We start from the raw sequence: 26,225 nt of genomic DNA on the forward strand, positions 1-26,225 counted from the left end.
TATGTTAGAAACTATAGAAAATTATTCAGCCTTCGTAATATCTTGTATGGAAGCATGAAGTTAGCTATCCTCAGAAGAGCATTTCCCTTCAGAAATGTTGTATTCATGAGTGGTCAATAGACAAAAATCTCCTCTCCCCTACCAACTTTTCTGGAGTTATACTGAGTGTTATTTTTAAGTGTACTTAAAGACACTTACATAACACATGAGGCTGTTAAAGTCTCCCTACCTTCACGTTCATTCCATGGCATCTCATGTAATCATTTACCCTTTGTGAACAGTGACATCTAAATGTTACATTTCTGATTTATTAGTATTTTACATTCATCCTTAAGTCACACGATATAATACTATGGAATGTTGAACATCTTGGGCAAGATGAAAAGAGCCAGCTAAATCTTTAACTGTTTCTCAGAATCTCTTTCACTTCAACACATCACCTTAGAGGTTTTTTACTGGCCTCTAAATATCCAAGCATACAGAGTGTCTGGATGGCCGTGAACTAGCCCAGCACTGGCAGCCTGAATCTCACATCTTGCCAAGTTTCATAAAGATGTAAGAGGACCACTGGGGTCCAATTTAGCAGATATAATCAAAGGAAATTTGACACACTGCATCTTTTGAAAAGTGTTGTTGCAACTACCTTTTTACAAAAGAACACGATTACATAGACTATTAATTAAGCCACTCCTTTGTGTTAACAGTGTCATGTCTTTAATTGTTTTAGTCTGAACCTCTTAGATACTTCCTATGAAATGTATGAACATACTGCACCACAGGGATAGGGATACAAAATATTTCACTCACAAAATAAGTCATGAAGACACAAGATAATTTTGTTTGTTTGTTCCTCCCCACTAATGTTGTTTTTGTTTGTTTGTTTTCTTTTGTTTTTGTTTTTTTCACAGCAAACTGCATTGTTTCTGCAAAGAGAAAGAAGAGGTGGGTGTCAGATTATATTTGACAGTATTGTTTTTTAATATGTCTTAGTATGGAAATATTTAATATGTATTTAACCCAAATATGTATAATTATGAAAGTGTTATATTGGCATTCAATTAAAAAATGCAAAAATACTGACTGGGATGGCTCTTAATTCAAAACTAAAAATAATAGTTTTATAAAGTAACAAAATAAAAGTTATAGTTTATTTTAAAAAGCAATTTTATGCTAACATTTAATCGGACAGATTTCTGGATGTATAAAGGGGGGTCTAGATTTCTTTATATTTGAATTTATATATTTCTCTGGAGTTTAGTAGGTAATAAATTACAACTGGAAGATTTTTAAAATACTTATTTCCTAAAATAATTTGTCTCAAAATGAAATAATCTAGATGAATTGATCTACAAAGGTAAACAGCTGAAGTTACAATAAATAACATTTCTCCTTAATATATGAAACTAAGTTGTTTCTTCTTTTCTCTGCTATCATTCCATAACAGGAACTAAAAGTAACTGTAGAAGTAGTCCTTGTAGTAGAAGTAGGAGGAACATATGCACTCAATCTTGTTGAAACTGATTAAAATTTTTTTTTCATCACATCTTGCTTTCATAAAACTGAGCAGCATCTGGTGTTTTACTTTCTTCTTGATGTTAACTGCTTTCCATTAGACTGTGGCTCTTAAGAATTTGTTCTGTTGTGTCAAGAAGCCAAAAGACTGTTAGGAGATGTGCAGGAAAGAAAATGCCATGCTGTATCTTTTCAGTATGGCAGTTAAGTTCACCATATTGATCCCATCTACAGCTCATTTCTATTTCAAGTCAAAAACAAAACAAAACAAACAAAAACAAACAAACAAAAAAATGTATTTGATACCATCTCCTGGAACAAGATCAAGAATATCATAAACTTCAGAAAATCAAAGAGGGACAAATCTTTTGAATTATAGTAAGCTCTGTAATAGATCCATTTCCCTGTCCCAAATCCAGTAGGGTAAACTAAACATCAAGTGGCAGAGGAACTGAAAACTGAAGGCAATTCACACACACAGAACTTCTCCATGGAGTAGGTTTCAGTTTAGTGCTAGGGTGTAGTCTATGGCAGAGCAGGATTTGTCCATGATGGAAATTCATTAATGGAAATAAAGGTATTTTATATTTGGGCAGTACAAGAGAAGAGAAATAGACAAAGTCTTTAGCAAGTTTCTCAGCTGATCGTTTTAATTAAGACAAGCGCTTGATTGTTTTTAGCCTTGTAACAATTTCAGGACATTTACCTGAAATGTGCAGATTATTGTGGTGTGGCTGATGAAATATATTGCTCTAGAAAATTGCATCCTCAAAATAATAATCCAGAATTCTTTCTGATGCTGACTTTGAGACTCAGTCTCTCTTTTTTTTCCCTTAACACTATGCCCTGTGAAATAATGTTTTCATTGCAGTAAATACCCATGTTCTATTCACATTAACAGAAATGGATCTTGATAAAGTGTTTTCCCCTCCAAGTCAAACTTATCTTTTCAGTTTAGCAACCTATGCAGTCAGCAACCTCTACGTAGGTCACATTATGAAGAGCTGCTGTTTGGGGTTATATTGAGGACTTCTTTATAAAGAGAGGGGCCAGAACCTGGTTCTCTGATTCCAATCAGAAAATCAGTTATTGAAGGTGAAAAGGCTTAAGTTCAAATCTTGTAGCTTTAACACATCACAGAGAAAAAGTATGAACTTATTTTCAATTTACAACTTGGTTATAGAAAGGATGATCTGTCATTCGAATAGAGAACGCATGAAATTATTGAACTATTTCAGAATAGATAAATAATTTATGTGCAAATTCACATTTTTTTGTTGAAAAGTGTTTGTTTGTTTGTTTGTTTGTTTGTTTTTTTGGGGGGTGTTGCTTTTTTCTGTTCATAAGCTTAAAGAGACATCACTGCAGGTAATACAAATATATTACTAAGTAAATACTAAAAGTCTGTGTGAAAAATACCTGTAGCAGGAAGAAATGAGAATGTTTGACATTTATGAAGTTGGAAATATAAAAGCAGGTTAAAATAAATTAGTGCAATAGATGTATTCATTATGTTTTTTATTTAGAGAACAGGTCTAAATCGTTATTTAATATATTTTATTCACTCAAATGCAAGGGGAAAAATGTTAATGTTAATTACTTTGAGGTACCCTAACAACAATAATATAGCTGCAAAGTACACCTGTCTTCTGTACACTGTTCCTCCACTCAATCAAACTCAATCGTTCCTCAAACTATAGTGCTGACAGGAAAAAAATGGATCCAATTCATTGCAGACTGTCAAACATTGCTTTGCCTTCCAGCCTTCATTATTCTAGGTAAGTGAAATGTGTAAAATCACTTACTGTGTCTGTCATTGGAAAATAAATAAGCAAATAAATACAAGAGCATGGCTTTAGGAATAACAACAAAATCTGAATACCACTCCCAACTTTCCAGAAACATCAGTAACAATGTTAGGAACACATTGCTTGTGTTGAGACGGTATCAAGGATGGTATCAATGTGTTAGGAACACATTGCTAATTAATATAATCAAAATAAGTTACCAAGGAACTTTTGGGAACACATACTTCATCCTTCTTTTGTTGTATAATATCTTCCCTATGTTATGATTTTATCAGCTGATACTGATATTCTTCATCTGAAGAATAATCATATAAGGCCAAATTCTTATCCCTTTTTGTTATGGCAATATAAATTTTCCTCCTGAAAAAAAAAAAAAAAAATCTCCTCATGTAGGAAGTCACTGTCTGAGAATGTAATTATGAGGAAAGTCTATAGACAGACCTGCTCTCACTTTGTAATACAAACATTTACTACGTGGCAGTTCAGCAGGGACAGATGATAGGAAAATGGATGACATGCCACATTCTACTGACTTCTGGATACTGAAAAATGACTTGCAGCGTTACAGACTACCACAGAGTACAGTCACCCTAATATAACGAATGGTGTGAATCACCCTGCTGATGGAAAGCTAAAAGCTAAATCTCTATTTACTTCTGCTGAGTGATGCTCTGATACAGCTGTGTAACTGAGTTGCTTTGACATGAATTTAGCTTTTTTTTTTTTTTATTGTTATTCCTTGAGACTGCAATGCAGAAAAATGTTTTGCCACACAGTTGTCCTCAACATTCTGCCAAGTAACTGTTAGCAGCTAAGCAAAGTGACATCTGTGCATGTGGCAATTGTCTTTAGTCTAAAACTATTTCTCTTAAATCAAAGCCTGAGGGTCTGATTCATCATTTCCCTGCATCTTGCCCATTCCAGAGAATTATTTTTACACCCATTTTTTACTAATGGAAATGACTACTGAAATGACACAGAAATGCTAAAGTCTGTTTTTATATACCATATATGTTGTTGGTTTTTTTTTTCCACATTAATTTAAGATCTCTGAGAATTCACTGAAGGATATTTGTGGGTCTGTTTAAAATTCAAAGCTTTCTATTGTCAGTTCTATTGACTGAATTCAATTTTTCATTGTTTCTTAATAGATTATTTACAGAATTGAATTTAGTTAGTTAGATGAAGACAATTAGAATAATTTTAGTTCTCTAAGCCATCTCACCTGCTCTTCAGTTGCCCCTCTAGATGAAAGCAGGGGTTTCCATAGGTTCTCTGACATGTCCTTGAAGATGTGCAAGGACAGTTAAAATAACACTAAATACTTAAGTTAATGTAAAATTAAAGTAGTTGTATTTTCCCCTTTGTCTCACCTTTACCTCCACAAGTAATACTTAGCATTACCTTCACTTGTCTAGAATAAAGATAGCAAGGAAAAAACATATTGCAACCAGATTTACGCTTCCTCAATACAGAGGTTTTCTAAACTAAATTATTCTCAGCTGTAGAAAGAGGAAAGAATACTTATTTTCTAATAACTAACATTTTGATTCTTGGAAGCTAAGAAGGTTGATTTCCATAGCAAAGTGATGACTTTTTAAGAATATTAATAAGGAAGTTGAATTGTTAACAGAAACAAGTGGTCAGATCCTTGGGTTACAAAAAATAGGATAACATCATCAATGTAATTATCTCTATGCAAATTTGAAAGAACTGATAATTTGACTTTTGTATACAGCATCGGAAAAAATTCTGTCAGCAGCCTATGTACCCATGTGCAAAGAAAATAAAGAAGTCACATATATGTATACAAATAGATAAGACATCAGCAGTAAGATGAACTAAAGAACATATCTCTTTTAGTTTATCAAAACTTCAGTGCCAAGTTTGGCATACATATGTAGAAATTCAGCTGATACTTAGCTCTACAAATAGAAATTAGGAAACAAAATGTTATTCATGCATAGACAATTTACCACAGATTTGTTTAGAAGAAGATAAATGCAGATCATAATTTGTGTTCTGGCACTGTGTCAGCCATGCACAGAAATTGAATGTCCCTACTGCACTCCAGACAAGATGCTCCTGTCCACATGGCAAGAGTGAGAAGCCTTGTCCTCTGAAAATTCCTGATCAGTTTCTAAACTTGTGCATGAAGTTGCGACCTTATTCTTTAAAAAGTGACATCTAAGAAAAAGACATTTAAAATACTCTTTATTTCATGTTCATTGAAAGAGTTCCTTGATTTGCTTAAAAGGCAGCTAGGAATAAGCTTTTTCTTTTCTTGTGAGTTGAAAAAAAAAAAAAAAAACAATAAAAAATAATAAAAAACAATAATACAAAATTATACAGAATAAATAGTAAATATAAATCTAGCTAGAATTCATTGCAAAAATAAATCTGCAGTGTTCTACTTTTTTTCCCTATTTTCCCACAACACTATTTTCTTCTAGATTCTGCAAAATATAACATATTTTTTGTACAAACAACATCTAAATACTATTACTGTTCCTCATACATGTGTTTTGTTGCAGTTGCACAAAACTGTTTTGTTGTAGGGAGGAGTGGAGTTGCTTTTGGGTAGTGTCAGTCAGGACCTGCTTTTGCACCTGGAATCTCCTAGCCACAGCAAACTTATTCCCTCCAGGTATATTTAAAGCCAGTACAGAAGTTATTTATATATATTGATAGACATATAAAAAATCAAACTTATTAAACACAGCAATATATTTACAGCTGATTCTCAGTAGCTTTTCAAATTGCCCATGATTATGAGTTGAAACACCAGTGATGCACAATATTTTTTAGCAGCAGCTTAAGAAAAGATTGTCCAAACTTAAGTAAAGCTATCAGATAGGGAAAGTATGCGAAGGCTTGCTTTTTTTTTTTTTTCCTTCTTGTTGTAAGATGTTGGGTAAGCATAGATATTTTGCTTCCTCATGTTGATAAAGAACATATTGATGAAGTTCCATGTAAATATTAAGTATTTGAAGGCTCTGGATGTATGGGTGCATATGCAAAAATCTTTCTTTTGCTTTTAACTGACATTTAGTATGACAACTTTTCAAATTTTCATATTTATTACAAGGGTATGTTAGGTGTTGTTGTAGACAATGGCCATATATTCAGTGCATATGCTAATACCTAACCAATACACTCTAACCTTGTGACTACACACACAGGTGTTTTTGTTTGTTTGTTTTAAGGAATGTAATTAATTTGACAGAAAAGGAGTACAAGAAACAAATATTTTTCCATAGGTTAGGTACAGAAAGAAGAGTGCCATACACACCTTTAAAACACGTTAAGGAGTATTGCAATAAGCAATCTTCCTCCCACAGTTCAGTCATACAGGTCATGTTTAACTGGGGGTAAGATACTATCTGCACACAACCCCATGGCTTCCCACAGTGATCCCTGAGTTATTTTTGTTTGTTGTTTTTGTTTGTTTGTTGTTTCTTTTTTATTCTTTTTTTGCTAGGATTACTGCTGTGCTTAAGTTCTGACTGTTGACTTGTTATTATAAGGCACTTATTTACAATGGTTCTAACTTAAAATAGAATTAGAGAAATTTGGCCAAGCCCAATGCATCATTTCATGTTTGCTGCTCCAAGACTTCCAGGTAGTCAGGCTCAGCATGTAAATTAGCTTTGAGTTCAAAATACTCATTTTTAGTTTGTTCTAGAAAAACTTTTCTTGGCCTGGAGTACATTAGTGTCTCCATTAACTTCAGTTCCTCATGTGTTCCAGGATAATGAACTTCCATTTCAGGCTGGAGCTGGACAATATTTTTTCGTAGGTACTCTGTGATCCCTAGTTGCTGCAGTTCTCTCTCTTTTTCAAGAATGTTTCTATACAAGCAGCTGGCATCTTGAAAAGACAGAAATTCAGCAGATTGATCTGTAGCTTTATATTTGACATTTGAACCAGTAAGAGGTGAACTATTCTCTCTTTCCAGGAGACTTCTGCGGAGATGTTTCGAATCATTAACTACTTTCTCACTTCCTTCTTCTTGTTGTTCCATGTGTTTGGGGCTGAAGGATGGGCTGTGATAGACCTGAACCATGGGAGTAACCATACGTTGCTCATAGAGAGCTGCAGCTGGGCGCTCCGTTGTGTGGTGTGTTTTCTTATGCCCATACATGCTGTACTGGAGGTGAACTGGGCTACTATCCCTCATTTGTTCATTTGCTTGCTTCTTTTTACATCTTCGCCGCCGATGCAGAACAAGAACAACTATGCCTGCTGCACAAAATACGATAGTTATAAACACAATTAGAAGTCCTAGTATTAGAACAGAAAGTGGGACAGCGTCTGTAAGGGACCGCAGGATTGTGTCTGCAGTGTTGGTAGTAGTAGTGGAAGTTGTCACAACCACAAAACTGGCATGAGATGGTAGGGCAGGGCTGTTTAATAAACCTGGACACAATACTTCACTGTTCAGGGATTTCAGTTCTTTTTTTTCTAGGTGTCCTGGAGATTTACAAAAAATATCACCCATCATTATGTTCTTACTCAGCTTTTGTATCCATTTTTGCAGCCCAACTGAATCACAGGTACAATCCCATGGGTTGTCTTCAAGTTCAATTTGTACCAGCATATCCAGTTCATCCAAGACATTGCTCACAGGCAAATGAGCAAACTGGTTTGTTTTTAGGTTTAATCTTGTAAGTGGAACCCCTGAAAAGATATGGGGTGGTAAAGTCTGCAGAAGGTTGTTATTTAAGTAGAGGACCTTAAGTTTTGGCATCACATTAAATGTCCCCGGCAAAACTTCTTTGATGGCATTATATTCAAGGTACAAGTATTCAAGGTGCTGAAGGCCAAGAAAGAGATTCTGACTTAGCTTTGTAAGATGATTGCCATTGAGATATAATTTCTGCAGTCTAGTCATATTCATAAAAGATCCTTCCTCAAGGATTTCAATGCGATTGTTCCCCAGATGAAGCATTTCCAGGCTAGCATAGTCCACAAGATCTGACTTCAGTAATGTCTGAATAATGTTTCCAGCTAGAATAAGCTTTTTAGGATTTGTAGGAGGAGGTCCTAAATCAGACAAGCTTTCAATATTTCGCTCTTGGCAGTGCATGAGAACTCCTGAGAGCATATGGCTGGTGCAGTGACAGGGAATGGGACAATAGATTCCTGGGAATTGAGTAGTTGGCTTTGAAGTATGAAGCACTAAACCTGATTCTTTAGTAGGAGCTTTCAGGATAGGAATGACCTTAGTTGATAGGTGACTATCACCAATAGAGGTGGTTACAACCAACGGTAATGACCCTGAAGGATCCTCAAGTTCATTGACAGGATGAGTAGGACAAAGTGACTCTTTCTTCAACCGGCTTAAGATGCTGCCTTTGATAACTGGAGGGTTATTGCAAACAACATCACCTATAATTGACTGAGGAGGCATGTTTTCGAGCCATATCTTCAGCTGAAGCAAATCACAGTTACAGACCCATTTATTGTCTTCCAACTGAAGGTCTAGTATTCTACCAATGTGTTCTAAAAAGCCAACATACGGCAGTGTCTGTAATTGGTTTCCACGGAGATCTAAATGGGTCAATGGCACAAAACGAAATACGTTGGGAGGAAGATTCTCAATGGCATTATCATTCAAAATAAGCACTTTAAGCCTGTTGAGCTTGCTAAAGGCACTTGCTTCAATCACTGTGATGAAATTGTTGTCTGCTTGAAGAAACTCCAAATTTTCCAATCCATTAAATGTATCTTCTTTTAGTATTTCTAAAGAATTGTGATTGATATGAAGTTGCTTAAGAAGGCTGAGACCACTGAAAGCCCCAGGCTTGATATCTGCGATGTTATTAAATCCAAGATGTAGAGAGATAGCATTAACAAGGCCAGCAAAATCGTTCACATGTAACGTAGTCAGGCCATTGTTTAACAGATTAAGATGGAAAGGCCGTGATGGTGGGACATTTACTTCTGATACCATCTTGATGCCTCTTTCTTCACAGTTTATAATCATGGTATCATCCTTTTCTTCACAGGAACACAAACTCTGACAAGATCCTCTGACTGAAGAAAAAGAAGACTCTGACTGGAAAGGGTCAGATGCAACCAGAACTGAATATACTGTAAGAATCCAGAGCTTCATCTTGCCCAGCAGACTCTATAAAAAAAAAAAAAAAAAAAAGAAAAAAAAAAGGGGGGGGGGGAAGGGGGGAAGGGGGAGAAAAAAAAGAGTCATGATTTCACAATTTGTGGTTTTGTGTTTTTTTCTTTCTTTCAGGGGGCAGGGGGTTGAGGGGTGCTTGCCACTGACCTGCCTCACTTTTTCTAGCATTATTATATCCTGCAAAGCATTTAAATGATTTTCTAAGCAGAGAGAAATATATTTTGTTTAACATACTGAATCAATAGACACAGTAATAAGGACGAGGGCTTCAGTACTTTCATGCTGATACACCTAAGTAAGAGATAATCAGGAATGCATTGTATTTATTTATATATCATACATAGACCATTTATATGCCATATGTTTTGACAGTAGACAGAAATAGTAAGTTACTGCCCCAAGCAACTTATATCAAGGCTAATATATTTTGGATCATTTCTTTGTGTCACCATATAGCATTGCAGATTTTAACAGTATCTTGCTAAGCTCAACGTAATGTTGTCCAGCTGTTAAAGAGAGATAAAAGATTTGTTTTTGTTCAACAATGTTTTGTAAGCAAAAGCCCATTCAGGCAGGATACAGGGAATCTCTCCTTTGGTTCTGCATTATGTATGTAAATTAAAAGGTCCTTCCTCTGCAATTCTTGTACCCCCCCAGACTGAAAAGTAAGTAGATAAAATATTGCTTTTCCTCTAATTAAATTTTAATGTGCATGGTTTAGTTCATGTATATTTAGTGAAGGCAGAAACATTTTAAGCCTCTTTAGTAGTGTATGGTATGCACACAAAATAATTGTGTACGCAAAGAAAAAAGAAGAGAGTTTACAATGCAGTACATTTCAGAAGAAACAAGTAGGCAAGGAGCAAACAGGTTTTTTTTAAGACTATTTATTAAGCTCCTTCCAATTATTAGAATTATTAACACAAATATTTTGAAATGTACACATAATTGACTTTGCCTTTCTACTTACAAGTCATCACCAGTATCACAAATACATTATGTAACTTAAATTGTCAGCCGTCTAACTGATCTCAAACTCTGTGATACCAGAGAAATGCATCATTACAGTACAACTATGAAGTCAGGAGCAAAATTTACACATTGAAATCAAACGTTTGTTATCGTTTGAAATTAGATTATGCTACACCTCATTTGAAAATTCTGTTTCTGTCTAATTAGCAGGAACAAAGATATTTCTTGATCTATGAGATGGAGCAAAATCTCTGTTTATAATCTTTAATTAAAATAAATATTTCCACATTTCCTAAAAGAAAAAAAAAATCTTACAGTGGACTGGAAGATTTACAACAATAATTTTGGGGTGCTTTATTCATTCTAGGACTGAACTAAGCTTGTTTCTTAAAAAATCCAGCTAATAAAGGTCACATGATGTTTCAAAGTAAACTATTAAAACATGGAATACAAAATGTCACTACAGAAAAAAAAAAAACATCATTACAGAATTAACCATTTGATGTCTTAATTTCTGAAAGATTGATTAATCTATCCAATTATATGTGTGAATATTCTTATAGTGTGGCTAAACGTTTTGTCATTTCTCAGTAATACAGTTTAAACAATCAAATACCTTTGTTACTAGCAACACTTCAAGGTTTCTGTTACAGTAAGATATAGAGATTTAAGTATGCAAGGACTTCATTGCTCTCTTATGAGCATTACACATACAAACCACACACATAAAAAACAAACACAAACAAACACACACACACAAAAAAAAATAAAACACAACAGTAAATGACTGCAGAGTGAACTGTATTTTTCCTCCATTAGAAATTTCTGATAACTTGAAGCAGATGTATGAGTTTAAAAGCAGTGACTGCAATTCATAGTATGAGAAAGTGCCTTTAAATATATGGTGTTTTATTTCTGTTTCAGTAAAACAAATACGTATATATATTTGTCTCATACAATAGTCCTTGAACTACAGCTGCCCATGTTTAATATTTATAATCTCTATTAAGTTTTTCCCCCCACCCCAAAAAGTACTGGGGACAGGCTACAACATGCCAAAACTTTACTTCAATGTATGCAGGATAATGCTAGGATCACAGTATACTACATATTTTTTCATGCTTTACATGCATCAATATCTTTTCTTCTGAACCACATTAAAAAAGAACGTAGCCTTTTGACACAGATGCCATCTTTAAACCTATTGTATGACTATTTGTACTTGTTTGCACACTTTTTTTTTCCCCCCATAGGAATTCTAGTTTCAAGCTGCATTGAATTCAAACTGTATTTACAAAGCCCCAGAGGAAATGTAAATGAAAAAAAAAAAAAAAAAAAAGGTAATCTGAAAAGCATGTTGCATTCTAATACATATTGAAAAATTTGTTTATAAAAATGAGAGCCCTCTTCTCAAAGATGAAAGTAGCAACATTTGTAACCAATTGGAAAACATTCCCGTTTTAATCATCATCATACTTCTGTGGGCAACACTGCTAGAATTCTCACACACATAAATAGACACATGCTAAAAATTAATAAGATTTTTTTTCCCCTTTAAAACTTTTGTTTTGGTCTGAACACTCAGCAATATGTAACAAAACTCTCAGGGGGCTACAACTGTAAAATAAAAACCACTTTCAAGTACCATTAGATCAATATTTACTGAATGAAATCACAATATAATAAATTTTAATTTAAAAACTTAATAAGGCTGACCTTTTTCTGTTTCATGTGGTGAGATTTTTCAGCAAACTACATGGTAACTTAGGTTTGTTGGTTTTATCTACTTTCATGAAAGTCATTACTAGCTGCATAATGTAATTGAGCTTTTTCAATATGCTTTCTAAAAGACTAAAAATGTCACAGTCCTTTCTACAAGGGAAAGTTGAATACTTTCAGGAGTAGTCAAATGTTTGCCAAATAATAATCAATAACAGCTTTTTTTTTTTTTTTTTTCTTTCTTTCTTTCTTGAAGTTTTGTTATTTGCTTGTTTTAATTCATCTACTTAAAAAATGCAAGTTGAGGAATTTTAAAGTCTCCAGCCTGGAGCTGGTGATTTCTAAAAGCTTTCAGGAATGTTTATTAAATTCTGAATAGAACCACAGTCAGATTTAAGACCATTCATGCACTTCAGAAAATAAAAAGAAACACACATCCCTCCCACCTTCAGCTGATTTCAGATCAGTGTTTTCTTAATATACACATTCAACTATCCACATACACTGTTAACAGATTGCACCTGGAAGACCATTTGCAATACAGGGTAAACAGCCATCGTTCAGCATAAAAGTTATACTAAGTCATGCAGAAAAATAAATTCAATTGATAAGAAATGAGTTTCTTATACTCTAAATTTATGAACTAACTAGATTTTTTCTTACCTGCACAGCCGTAAAACTGCCCAAAATACCCAGTAATACACAGTTGGAGCAGCTGTTTGAATGCAATGTAATTTTTCTTTGTGAAAAATGCACACTTTGGTCTGAGTTTCTTTGCTGCAAGCTCTGGTAACGTTACAGCTCCATAAAGTCAAAATCCTTGTTCAGAAGACAAAGTACAAAGCTTTCAATTGAAAAAATCTTCCAGACAGAGTGCACATTAAACCATCCTGTAATCAGTTGTCCTTTTTCCTCAATTAAAATTCACAGCATACTTCACAGCTATGCTGACTTTTCTGCATATAGTTAACTGTTTGCAAGCATTTGGATGCAGTAAACAAACAAGATGTTCAGCAGGGCTTTACTTGATCACTTGTGTTGTCTGATTTTTAGATCCAAGCTGCTTCTATGTTCTCTCTGCTGTTTCTAGTCTTTCTTGTTAGCTCAGTTTGTTATTAGTCAGATTGCCAGGGGCTGGGAGGTAGGCGTAAATAAAGAGACTTCTTGGCTTTTGACTCAGCCTTTAAGCCCTTCCCCATCAGAGAGCTTTAATCTGCCAGTGTCATTTAACACAAGATATAGCTCCACCTTGAGACAGATCAGCTCCTCCTTCTCCTGAAACTCGCCTCACCTCCTTTTTTTTTTTTTTTTTTCCCTTATTGAACTGAACCTCGGAAAGTAAAATTCAGCTAAATATCTTGTGGATTGTTATTAATGGATGATTTTGCTACACAGTAAACATCTGCTGCAGCTCTTGCCTTTTGTTCTCTTAGACAGATCTTGCACTTATTTTATATCTGCAAATGCTTGCTTTAAAAATGGAAAAAAAATACAGATTTAATACACTTCACAAAACACACAACAAGGAGAACTTTGTCCTCTGTAAAATATGTCTATCACAATACAATGAAAGGTTATTCAAAAATATAAATGAGACAGTACAGCTTAGTCTAGTCAACCCAGCTTGACTGGGATAGGGATGAGGATTTACAGTTTTACATGCTTTATTTCTGAAAAAAAAAAAAACAAAAAACAAAAAACATATATATATAGAGAGAGAGAGAGAGAATATTAGTGCTAATGCTTGCACAGTGATTACAGTCAGTCCTTTTTAAAACTGCCACTTGTGTTTTGTAGGAAGAGAACTGTTTTGATTCTAATTGTCTGTTTTACAGATGTTAGTACAGTGTGTTGGTATCCATCCATGTGAGATTCTATTCTATTTGCCTGAAACATTTATTTGATAAAAATTAGTCGGGGGACAGGGGTGTGTGTGTGTGGGGGTACAATCTTAAAGGCATGTATTCTGTGTTAGGTATTAATATATTTAGATACAGTAGGATTATGGCAAAATGTTTCATTCATCCAAGGAACATTTTCATCCTCCTTCCTGCACTGCTTCAGCTGATTTTATATGCTACAAATACTACTTCCTTGTTCGTCCTACTGCCACAAAAACACAGACCAAATCTGTTGTTTGGTGAGATCTGTTCCTTGGCATACTTACCTTGTAGAACAGATCCAACAGATCTGTTCCTTGGGCATACTTATCCTGTAGAGCATACACTTTCTGTTTTGTTTTTCATGTCATGTCTTTGATTACTTTACAGATTGTTTATTAGAGGCTCTATACCAGTCAGATTCCAGTAACTCCTTTTGTGCTGAGAGGTTTCCAAGTTTCATTGGCCTTTGAAAGGGCATAGTGTCATAATGTTCCAAAAATCTTGTCCAAGATACACATATATTGGTATATGTGTATATATATATATTGGCTTATTAGAATGAATTCTTTAGTACTTAACTTTCTACAGATAAAATATTTAATTTTGCAAAATAATAACAACGGATTAATATTCATAAGAAATGGTAAGAATTTGATTTCTTTCTTTTTTTTTTCTCAACACGTCATTTATTTCATGTTGCTACTTTTAATAGATCTTGCAATTATATCTTGAATGCAAGTGTTTTAAGGCTCAAAGATTCTCATCTGTCTGTCATGATATTCTTTATTCATTTTGATTTTATAATTTGTAAGTCAAATTCTTCCTAATTTTTACTGAATATTTTACAGATACTTGCACTTCATTTGTAGCTGAATGTTTGAGATGGGGGATATCTGTATCTCTCTATATATTTATATCAGAAATGAAAATAATTTTGCTCTGCTTTTAAGTTAATATCCACAAATGTAAAACCTGATCACAAAAGTGTTTCCACAAATCAACTACTAACACCTCCCCATTTCTTAATAATACATAAATAAAAACAACAGAGAATGGTTATTGATAATTTTTGCCATTCCTTATAATATATTCACCAGATTTATAAAAATATGGCCACTGGTGTGTTTTCTACCAAAATTTAAGAATCATTAAGTAGGTTATTATAAGGAATATGATTCTGAAAGCCCATGTACACGACAGGGTTGAACTGACATGGATTTTGCATTCTCCACTTTAAACATTCACCTTTATCAATTGATTTGACAATCTTAAAATTTGTGAAGCTGTATAAATATAATCTAAAATTGTCATCCCTTCTTCCAAAAAGGCCTAAACCTTTTAGATCATTCCTCTTCTTCACTAAATACTGCATCTCCACATAGAAATGAGGAGACTATACCATTCCAACTATACATATATTATACAGAACTCTCCCCCAGGTATTGAGTTTTATTTCTTATATATAAGATGATTTTTTTTCATATAGATTTAAGTTACAATGTTGTTAAGAATGGCCTTGTATATAACCCTTTCCAGAGGATGACTGAATCCTGTGTAACATGCTTTATTAAATTCTGTGTTATGGTAAGCTGTGCAGGCTTCTATAACTGTATATATTACAGAGGAAACAACTAAGAATGAATTACATAAATTCTAAATTTTGGTATGACCAGAAAAAGCCTGGGAAGGTTCTTTTGGAATACTTTGTTTTCTTTTGATGATGAAGGTTTTAACAATTCATTCCTTCCATTCAGGAAAATTCTGAAGACTAACGGGAAGTCTGTGAGAAGTAACAGAAAGCTTTCTCATGTTCTTTCAGTCATAACTTACAAATACCACCTCTAAACTGTTTTGGAGAATGTTTGCCATATAAGGGATATTAATTTCAAATATAGAAACTAGGCTTAAAATCTATAGATTATGCTTGAAAACGTGGATTTAAATGTTCCTTTACATTTCTTGCTGGAGTAAACAAACACAATCCATTTTATCTTACTATCCTCAGCAACATGACTGTATGAAATAGTGTCTTCTTAGCCATTTCATGAAATATGATGCAGTGATTGTAAATAGCCTTTATTTTTGAAACAGATGATGCCAAGCCATTTCTTCTTCAGTATTCCTTTTTAATAATTGCATTATTTAGCTTATTCTAGAGGTATACAAATTTCTTTAATATACATTATTTCCTTCTTCAGTTTCTGTGCAATAGATTTTCAATCTCTTCTGTAGTTCTCTTTCATTCACAGAGAACACATGGTTCTGCACAGTGTAGGAAGAATTTAGTATCAAAGTTAAAATCTTCTAACTTGTTCTGAGAGAATCTGTCATGCTTATAACATTTGGTGTTGAACTGGGAAATGTTCCTTGATATGAGTCGGCATTTTGGAACAGGTGAATCCCTTTCCCTCTCCCTCTCCCTCTATTTCTCCCTCTCCCCCTCCCCCTCCCCCTCCCCCTCCCCCTCCCCCTCCCCCTCCCCCTCTCCCTCTCCCTCTCCCTCTCCCTCTCCCTCTCCCTCTCCCTCTCCCTCTCCCTCTCCCTCCATTTGCCCTCTCCTCTCCTCTCCTCTCCTCTCCTCTCCTCTCCTCTCCTCTCCTCTCCTCTCCTCTCCTCTCCTCTCCTCTCCTCTCCTCTCCTCTCCTCTCCTCTCCTCTCCTCTCCTCTCCTCTCCTCTCCTCTCCTCTCCTCTCCTCTCCTCTCCTCTCCTCTCCTCTCCTCTCCTCTCCTCGTGTCAAATCTACTACTAAATCATGTCCCTAAGCACCACATCTACATGTCTTTTAAATACCTCCGGGGGTACTGGGGGTATTTAAAATAAAAATAATAAAACATAAATAAATAAACAAATTAAATAATTAATCAATTAATCCCTGAGTAGCCTATTCCAGTGCTTTGCAACTCTTTCAGTGAAGAAACTTTTCCTAATATCCAACCTAAACCTCCACTGTCACAACTTGAGGCCATTTCCTTTTGTCCTATTGTTTGGTACTTAGGCGAAGAGACTGACCCCATATCAATACAACATCCAAAACAGTCTCCTCTGAGACTCCTTATCTGTAGGCTAAATAAAGCCAGTTCCCTCAACTGCTCCTAATAAGACTTATCCTCTAGACCCTTCACAAGCTTCATTGAATTTCTTTGAACACATTCTAACACCTCAAAGTCTTTCTTGCAGTGAGGGACCCAAAACTGAACATAGTATTCAAGCTGCGGCCCCACCAGAGCAGAGTATGGGGGGACAATCACTACCCTAGTCCTATTTCTGATAAAAGCCAGGATGCCATTGGTGTTCTCAGTCACCTGAGCACACTGCTATTTTATATTCAGGTGGCCATTGACCAAAATGGACCTACCCCCAGATTCTTTTTTTTTTCTGCATAGCTTTCCAGCCACTCTTCTTGTACCCTGTATGCAACCCCATTGCATGGGGCTGTCATGCCCCAAGTGCAGCTGATCATCTTGAGTACCATCACATGACATACAGGACAACCAGGCAAATCTGGCACTTAACCTTGTTGAACCTCATACAGCTGGCCTTGTCCCATCAGTCTAGTCCATCCAGATCCTTCTGTAGAGCCTCCCTGACCTGGTGTATATCAACATTTGGGCCCTACTTGGTGTTTTCTCCAAACTTACTAAGGGTGCACTTTACCCCCTTTTTCAGACCATTAACATCCCCTTGTCCAGATATTTATGAGAATTGACGCCAATGCTGAGCTCTGGGGGACACCACTTGTGACCAGCTGACAGCTGGATTTACCTCTGTTCACCACAGCTCTTTGAATCCAGTCACCCAGACAGTTTTTACCTGATGAAGCATACACCCATCCAAGCACACGAGAATGCTGTGGGAAGCAGCGTCAAAAGCTTCACTGAAGCCTATGTAGAATATATCCACAACCTTTCCCTCATCCACTAAGTGTGTCACCTTGTCACAGAAAGAGATGAGGTTCATCAAGCAGGACCTGTCTTTTGTAAACCCATGCTGACTGGGCCTGATCTCCTGGTTGTCCTGTATGTCATCTGATGGTACTCAAGATGACCTGCTGCATGACCTTCCCTGGCTCCAAGATTAGAATAACAGGCCTGTAGTTTCCTGGATCCTCCTTCTGTCCTTTCTTTTAGATTGGCATCATATTTGCTAACCATCAGTCAAGTGGGACCTTCTCTGATAGTCGAATGCTGATAAATGATGGAAAGTGGTTGGGTGAGCACTTCTGCCAGCTCCTTCAGAACCACTGTGTGGATTCCATCTGGCCCAATATTCTTGTGTGCATCTAAGTGGAACAGCAGGTCACTAAACATTTCCTTGTGGATTATGGGGGCTTCATTCTTCTCCCCAACACTTATCTACCAGCTCAGGTGGCTCAGTACTCAGAGAACAACAGGTTCTACTTCTAAAGACTGTGGCAAAGAAGGCAGTAAATGCCTCAACCTTTTCCTCATCCGTCATCACTATTTTTCTCCCCACATCCTATGAAGGATGGAGATTCTCCTTAGTCCTCCTTTTGTTGCTAATGTATTTATAAATTCATTTTGTATTATCTTTAATGGCAGTAGCCAGATTAAGCTCCAGTTGGGCTTTGACCCTTCTAATTTTCTTGTGCATAGCCTCATGACATCTTTGTAGTCTTCCTGAGTGACCTGCTCACTCTTGCAAAGCTCATAAACTCTTCTCTCTCTCTCTTTTTTTTTTTTTTTTTTTTTTTTTTTTTTCTAAACACTAGAAACAGATCTCTGTTCAGCCAGGCCAATCATCTTCCCTGCTGGCTCATCTTTTGGCACGTGAGAATGGCCTGATCCTGCTGGAAGTGTGTCCAGCCCTCCCAGAGTTCTTTGCCCTTCAGAACTACCTCCCAGGGGTCTCTGCCAGACAGGCACCTAAACAAAATAAAGCCTGCCCTCCATAAGCCCAAGGTGGCAGGCCTGCTAACCCCTTCCTTACTTTTCCAATAATTGAAAACTCTATTATTTTGTGATTGCTACGCCCAAGATAGCCTCCAACCTTCATATCATCCACAAGCTCTTCTCTGTAAGCAAAAGGTCCAGCAGGGCTCACTTCTCTAGCTGGCTCACTCACCAGATGTGTCAGGAAGCTGTCTTACACAGGAATGTCCTAGTCTGTTTCCTCTCTGCTGTACTGTATTTCCACCAGACATCTGGTAAGTGATCTGATCTTTATGTAACATGCTATCAGCCTGAAAACCTCTTTAATATTCTACCTATGCTCCCTTTTATAGCAACTTTTGCAATCCCAGAAGCATTATTGTCCATTAACCTTACAGTAATTTTACTGTAGTTTTAGAATGAAGTCATCCTCTCTACTACCAGTGAAACTGTTAACAGCCAAGTGGTGCAAAGCACCTGTTTGTCAGGTAGAAGAGAAAAACACAGTGTGAAGTCAAGAGGAATTTCTTTTGGTTTCTTTGTGCATTGACTTCTTTTCTAGTTACTGTGGACATCCATTCAGTATATGTTAACCAACATTTGAATAAAAAGATTACATTAGAACATACTTTTAAGTTTATCTATGCTATGTACATTCTTTTTACTTTTACATAGGTAACCAAATTGTGTAAAGTTTTCAAAATAAATAACAGAACTTTTTTGTTCTCTTTACCACACCATAATAGAAGAAAATCTTTGTGGTGTTCTGTTCCTAAGATAGATGGTGAAGCATGAACACACATGCTGTACAAGTTTGTGATGTACCATGATGTCCTTTTTCAAATTACAGTCTAAGATACTAACAGTTCAGATGAAGTGCTAACTTGAAATTCAACTGTCAGCGGTTCATAGAGTTACAAAAGTGTGTATATAGTACTATGTTACAAGCCCTTTACAGGAAAAAGAAAACAAAGAAAAAATAATCACTAAACATGCAGTAATCAACAAACAAAACAAAAGGTATGACAATTTACTTATGTTTATACTTTTTTATTTTATTTTTTTTTTCCAGTGGTAAAAAATTGTTCTCTTTAATCTGTTTCTATGTCTCAATTAGAAAACAAGAAATATTGAAACTATTGTGTAAAACAGTTTGTTTTTCTTTTGCCTATGAATAATGCATTGATATTTGACATTAGTACCCTATTAGACACAAATTAGTATCTGTGTGCTGACTGTGCCAAAGATTATTCATGATAATGCATGTCTGTGCATAAACTAATTGTACATTACCTGATACTTCTTTTCCACAGAAATACAGCCAACATACATTGTATCAGACAACTTGTAAAAAAAAAAAAAAAAAAAAAAAAGTAAATAAATACTGCAGTAAACAATCAAGTTTGGAATGTCACCAGATTGCAACTAGCCATAGAATTCAATTGAGGATCATATGTATATATTCAGTAAAATTCATAGGTCCAACACAAGTCTAATCAATTCATATTTAAACTCTGTTTTGAATTTGATTTTTTTTCTTTCTGAAAATGCATGTCTTTTATAGAGGTAATAACTTATACTCTGAACTCTAACTTTGACTATGCAATATAGGGACTGAAACCAGTGTGTGCACGGGTCAAAGATTTTTTTTGATCTCCACAGTCATAAGTAGTATTCAGTTGTAAATCTTGATAGAAAGAAACACCTCTCATCAGTCAGAATTCTCAGTACAGTACTGAAGTCACTTAATTTTCACTTTAAAATGTCATTACTTCAACCTAAGTTTATTGTCCTATTGTCCTTTATTTAATTCATGCACAAATCAGTGATTATTCATCTTATCTATAAAACTGTAAATAAGATTGGCATCTTAAAATGTTGAATGTATCACTCTGGAAGTCTCTATTGCTTTCTGTCATTCAGTGGGAAATCTAGAGCTTAGCTTAGACAAGTAGTTTTTAGGCAACTGCAGTCCCTAAGACAAATCTTATCCTAAATAATTTTCCCAGGTTGGTAGCTAACAAAATGTATTGGGTCTATCTCAGAGGGATTTGATTTACTTCATAACAGTCTGTATTGTGTTGCATTTTGGATTAGTGACTAAAATAGTGTTGATAAATCACATCAGTGATCTGGTTATTGCTGAGCCATATTTACACTTCTATTTTTTCAGCTCTGCTCTCCCAGCAGATAAGCTGGGGGCATGTGAGAGATTTGGAGGGGACACAGCCAGGACAGCTGACCCAAAGTGACCATGGAAATACTTTATACCATATGACGTCATCCTCAGCAACAAATGCTGGGGTAAAGAAGAAGGAAGGGGGAGAGGGACTTTCAGAATGATGGCATTTGTCTTTCCAAGAAACTGTTGCTGGTAATGAATGGGTCTGGCGTTCCTGGAAGTGGTTGAGCATCTACCTCCATTGGGAAATAACAAATTAATTCCTTGCTTTGCCTTGCTGTTGCACACATCTTTTGCTTTACCTATTGAACTGTCTTTATCTCAACACATTAGTTCTTGCACTTTTACCTTTCTGATTCTCTCCTCCATCCCACCTGGGGAAAGAGAGTGACCAGTTCTTTGGTACTTAGCTGCTTGCCAGATTAAACTACAACAGGCCCATTTTTGGGAAGGCAGACACTGCTCATACAGTGGCTGGACATTGGTCTGCTTATGCAAGGTGGTGATTGATTGCATTGGCATCCCATTTTAGAGATTTTTGTTTCTTCCTCTTTGCTTTGCTTATTGAACTGTGTCTTGACCAATGAATTTTCTTGCTTTTGTTCTTTCTTTTCTTTCCCTCATACCACTGTGGGGAGAAGAGGGGTGAGCTGAGTTGCTTACCAGGGTTAACCTACAATGCAGAGGTACAAAAAAGTACCTGTATCTAAGTTCCTAGTGGCTGCGTTCTTCTTTTGCACAATAGCAGACTAGTAAGACTTTTCAGGAAGTGGAAGAACTGGAAACAATTTCTCCTTACCTCAGCTTTTCTCTAGGTATCTGTCTGCAAATTCACCCTTCCCAGATGCAATACTATTATAGAAAAGAGTGCAAGAAAACTGGGCTTTAATGTGAAACGCAGAAGCTATAAAGAAGAGTGAATATACCTGATACAGATACCAATAAGGAAAGGAGTTACAAATCTATGCTCTTTTATCCATCCTGAAATACTTGGATTATCTATTTATTTATTTATTCATTATTTATTTATTTTACTGTCTTTTTTTTTAGTAGCAAGTTGGCCATTATTGTTCAGTTCATCCCTGCATCTAAACTCTCAGATGCTATTAATTAATAGAGTAGCTATTTATTTGAATATGTTTTCTCAACTTTTCATTCCGCCATGTAGCCATACTCTTTGTTTCTATTCACATTACTTTCATGGGGTAAATAGAGCCCATTAAACATTTAGCCCTCACTTCAGCAATATTAAAAAGCTTTTCTGTCTAAGTGGGGAGAACACACAAACTGCCAGCGATTTCATTTTGGCTTCTATTCTAAAATATCTCTTTGTTTCTAGAATGTAACTTTTAAAAATATAAAGGTCGTGCAGCCACTATAGAATGAATTTATTAGATAGAAGAAAAAGTAATGATCAGAACAAAAAGTGTACAATTTTCTAAATTAAAAGAATACTATTTTAAAAGTTTCCAGGGGATTTCTCTCTATTAAAAAAAAAAAAAAAAAAAAAAAAAAAGTGTCAAGTTCCTTCTTAAAAAAAAAATTATTCTAACATCAAATTCATGAGGCATCTTACTGTTCTATTTCCAAAATAGGGACAGGCTTATAAAACCTTCTTCAGTGTTATTTTTCAATTTTGATTTAGGTAGATGCTGACTACTGCTTTTTTTTTTATTCAGTCAGACATACAGACAAATTGAGCCTTTGAATCTTATGTGACAGTAAGAATTCTTATTCACATACAACATATATCCATATTTATTCATATACAGCATCTTATCTTGAAATGTCCTTTGTGGCTCAAATCTTGCATCTGTGCTGCTTATGTTATCTAGGACATTAGTACAGCAGAATCAGTCACTTTGCCCCTGAAAAGGTGGGGAAAGGGGGAAATAAGCTTCTTTATTAAAAAAAAAAAAGATTCAATTTAGTTTCCTCAGGGGTGAGGGATACGGACAGGGGTGGGAATATTTCCAGTAAAGAAAAAACAGAAAGTAGGCCAGGAGGAGTGAGATTGCTGTTCTTTTTATTACTGAAGGAGATTAGAATAGAGTAAAGCAGTGACTTGCTTCATTGAGATAGTCCATCTGATTGCTGTGGTCATATTATTACACACCTTTACTTTTCCTCAGGAAAAGAAGCATATCAGCACTGATAAATAAAGTAGGTTTTAATATAGACATATTTCTACTTCCAAAAATCTATTGTATTAAATGCTACTTGTTATGTACCTTTCTTATGTATAAAGCCTTTTAGGTAAACTTAACTTTTCCAGTTAAATTAATCTCTTTTTCACCTGGGATTTTGTAGATGAAATTTTGTTTAGAACTCATAGTAAAGGAAGATTCTGACTTTTTTTCTGACTCTGACTTAAAGACCTAACTACTACTGACCATATACTGGCATCCATGCAAAGCCATATGGAATTCAGTAAAGCACAGAATGTGAGCAGGTGTGAGCTTACCAGTAAGACAGCTACTGAGTCAATAGCAGGGTTTGGTATTCTGCATGATATCAGGGTTAGATTTTTCTCATCAAAATAATACGATATGGTAATCACCAATTAATAACAGTGAACGTGGTCAGTGAATTCATAAAAAGTTTTGTACAATGTGTAGTGTAACCTAACTGAATAAATATAAATTATTTCTCCCCTGCTATTTCCAGGCTGTAGCTGTATTTTGAAACAATAAGATAAATACTCCAAAACAGAACCATATATTTGAGTTTACAGTATCCTTAAAGAATATTTTCAGTCCTAACTAGAAAATAAATTATCTAGCTTTAGTATGGAAAATCATTTTATCTTTGGAGGCTTTTTTGTGTAAATGAAGATCATATGCTTACCAAAACCAAACATAAGTTTTTGGTTGATATTTTACATCTTATATAAGTCTACAATGCACATACATAAAGATGTACATGCTATATGTGCTACATGCTCATGAATGGCAGCAACCACTCAGATGCTTTTCAGTTTTCTCAACTGTGATTATTTATGTGTTTATTTTCTCTATAGTTTAGGAATGAGTGCAGAGAAGACACTGGGGTGGATTGAAAACTGTCTGAACAGCCAGACCCAGAAGGTAGTTGTCTGTGGTACAAATTCTAATTGGAGGCCAGTAATGAGCGGAGTACCCCAGGGATCAATACTGGATCCAGTCCGATTTAACATCTTCGTTAACAGTCTGGTTGGTGGGATAGAGTTCACCCTCAGTAAATTCATGGATTACCCAAAAGGGGGGTGAAGGGTGGGGGGGAGTGGCAGACTCACCAGAGGGCCATGCAGAGGAACCTTGACAGGCTGGAGAGGTAGGCTGATATAAATATCTCATGATGTTCAAGGACAAGAGAAGAGCCATGCACCTGGGGAAGAAGAAACCCATGCACCAGTACATTTTGGGAACTGCCTAGATGGAAAGCAGCTCTGTAGAAAAGAACCTAGGAGTTCTGTTAGACAGCAAGTTGACCATGAGTCAGCAGTGTGCCCTTGCTGTTAATAAGGCTAATGGCATTCTTCAACACACTGGGTAAAGTATTGCCAGCAGGTCAAGAGAGGTGATCCTTTCCTTCTCAGCTTTTGTGAGGCCACACCTAGAGTTCTGTGTCCATTTCTGGGCCCCCAATACAAGAAAGACGTGGACATACTTGAAAAAGTCCAGTGGAGGGCCACCAGTATGATCAAAGGACCAGAGAGTTGTGACTGTTCGGCCTGGAGAAGGCTCAGCAGGAATCTTATCAATGTGTATAAATAACTGAGGGAAGTGTGCAAAGAAGATGGAGCCATGTTATCTTCAGTGGTGCCCACTGTCAGGAAAAGAGGCAATGGCCACAAACTGGAACACAAGAGATTTCATCTAAACATCAGGAAGTACTTCTTTATTGTGCAGGTGACAGACCACTGGAACAGGTTGCCTTGGTATGTTGTGGATTCTCCCTCCTTGGAGATCTTCAAAAGTTGTCTGGTCATGCATGGTCTTGGTCAGCCTGCTCTAGCTGTCCCTGCTTGAGCAGAGGGGTTGGACCAGATGACCTACAGAAGTCCCTTCAAACCTTAACTATTCTATGAATCTGCGAAGACCCATAGAATAATTTAAAGTCTCACTGCAAGAGAAAAAAACAAACAAACAAACAAACAAAAAACAGTCTATTAAGATTTTAATAAGTTCCTTAATATATCAGTAACATGAGTGCAAAATTACAGAGTGTAATTACAGAGTGTAATGTAATATCCTCTTGATTCTATATCCTGAAAGAAGTGGCAAAAGAGAAAATTTATAGAACATATTCCAAACATATACCTAGATACTAATAATGTGTAGTTTCCTTTTTTCATCAAAGTAAACATAGAACTGGTATATAACTCTTAGATTGAAATTATTGCTGTCATTGAATGTAAAAAATATTCTTGTTATATGAATGAAGATTTTTAGGTATCAGCTAATCAGTCTCTGTAACAGAGTGAAAATAGATCTAGATTATCTTCATCAAAGAAAGGGTAGTATTCCAAACTATGGCTTCCCTGTATTAATCTCCTTTGTGGGTGTCTCACAATAAATAGTTTTTGTAGAGATCAGGCTGAAGTTATAAACTATACAGAGTAAACTCAGAGGGGACAATCTACAGCTGCAGTCTAAGCTTTCTGTTTTATCAGGATAGTTCAAAGCTATCAAAGATATCAAAGCTACATTAATTTTGAGGGCCACAATAGCTTTCTTTTCTTCATAGACAGTGTGGTTAGTCTGAAATAGTATCATTTCAATAGACAAAATATAACACCATTTTGTTCAACTGTCATATAACGATCTCAATCATTATCACTAAGACCGTCACATTTTTCAGTTGACTTTGGATGATGTTTCAATTCATACATACAGAGACTACCTCTTAATTTGTCATTGCATTCATGTAGTATTATTGTGTAAAAATCTTTAGTCCATGTCTTCCAAAATTTCTCTGTTTTGTGGTTAATGAATATTATAATATTAAAAATATTCAGCTAGCAAATGTGACGCCCATCTACAAGAAGGGCCAGAGGGCAGACCCGGGAAACTACAGGCCTGTCAGTTTGACCTCAGTGCCAGGGAAGCTCATGGAGCAGATCCTCTTGGGAGTCATCA

General features: G+C 35.8%; 1 protein-coding gene across 1 annotated transcript; it reads right to left on the reverse strand.

Annotated features, from left to right (window-relative positions):
- Positions 1-704: 704 nt before the first annotated feature.
- SLITRK6 (SLIT and NTRK like family member 6) lies at positions 705-13,359 on the reverse strand. Its single transcript, XM_068676926.1, has 2 exons — positions 12,814-13,359; positions 705-9,453 (listed from the first exon to the last, which is right to left on the reverse strand). Exon 2 carries the CDS (start codon positions 9,436-9,438, stop codon positions 6,916-6,918), a length of 2,523 nt encoding a protein of 840 aa, XP_068533027.1. The 5' UTR covers positions 9,439-9,453; positions 12,814-13,359; the 3' UTR covers positions 705-6,915.
- Between the last annotated feature and the right edge of the window lie 12,866 nt (positions 13,360-26,225).

This window comes from Anas acuta, chromosome 1 (assembly GCF_963932015.1).
Source record: "Anas acuta chromosome 1, bAnaAcu1.1, whole genome shotgun sequence".
NCBI lineage: Eukaryota > Metazoa > Chordata > Aves > Anseriformes > Anatidae > Anas > Anas acuta.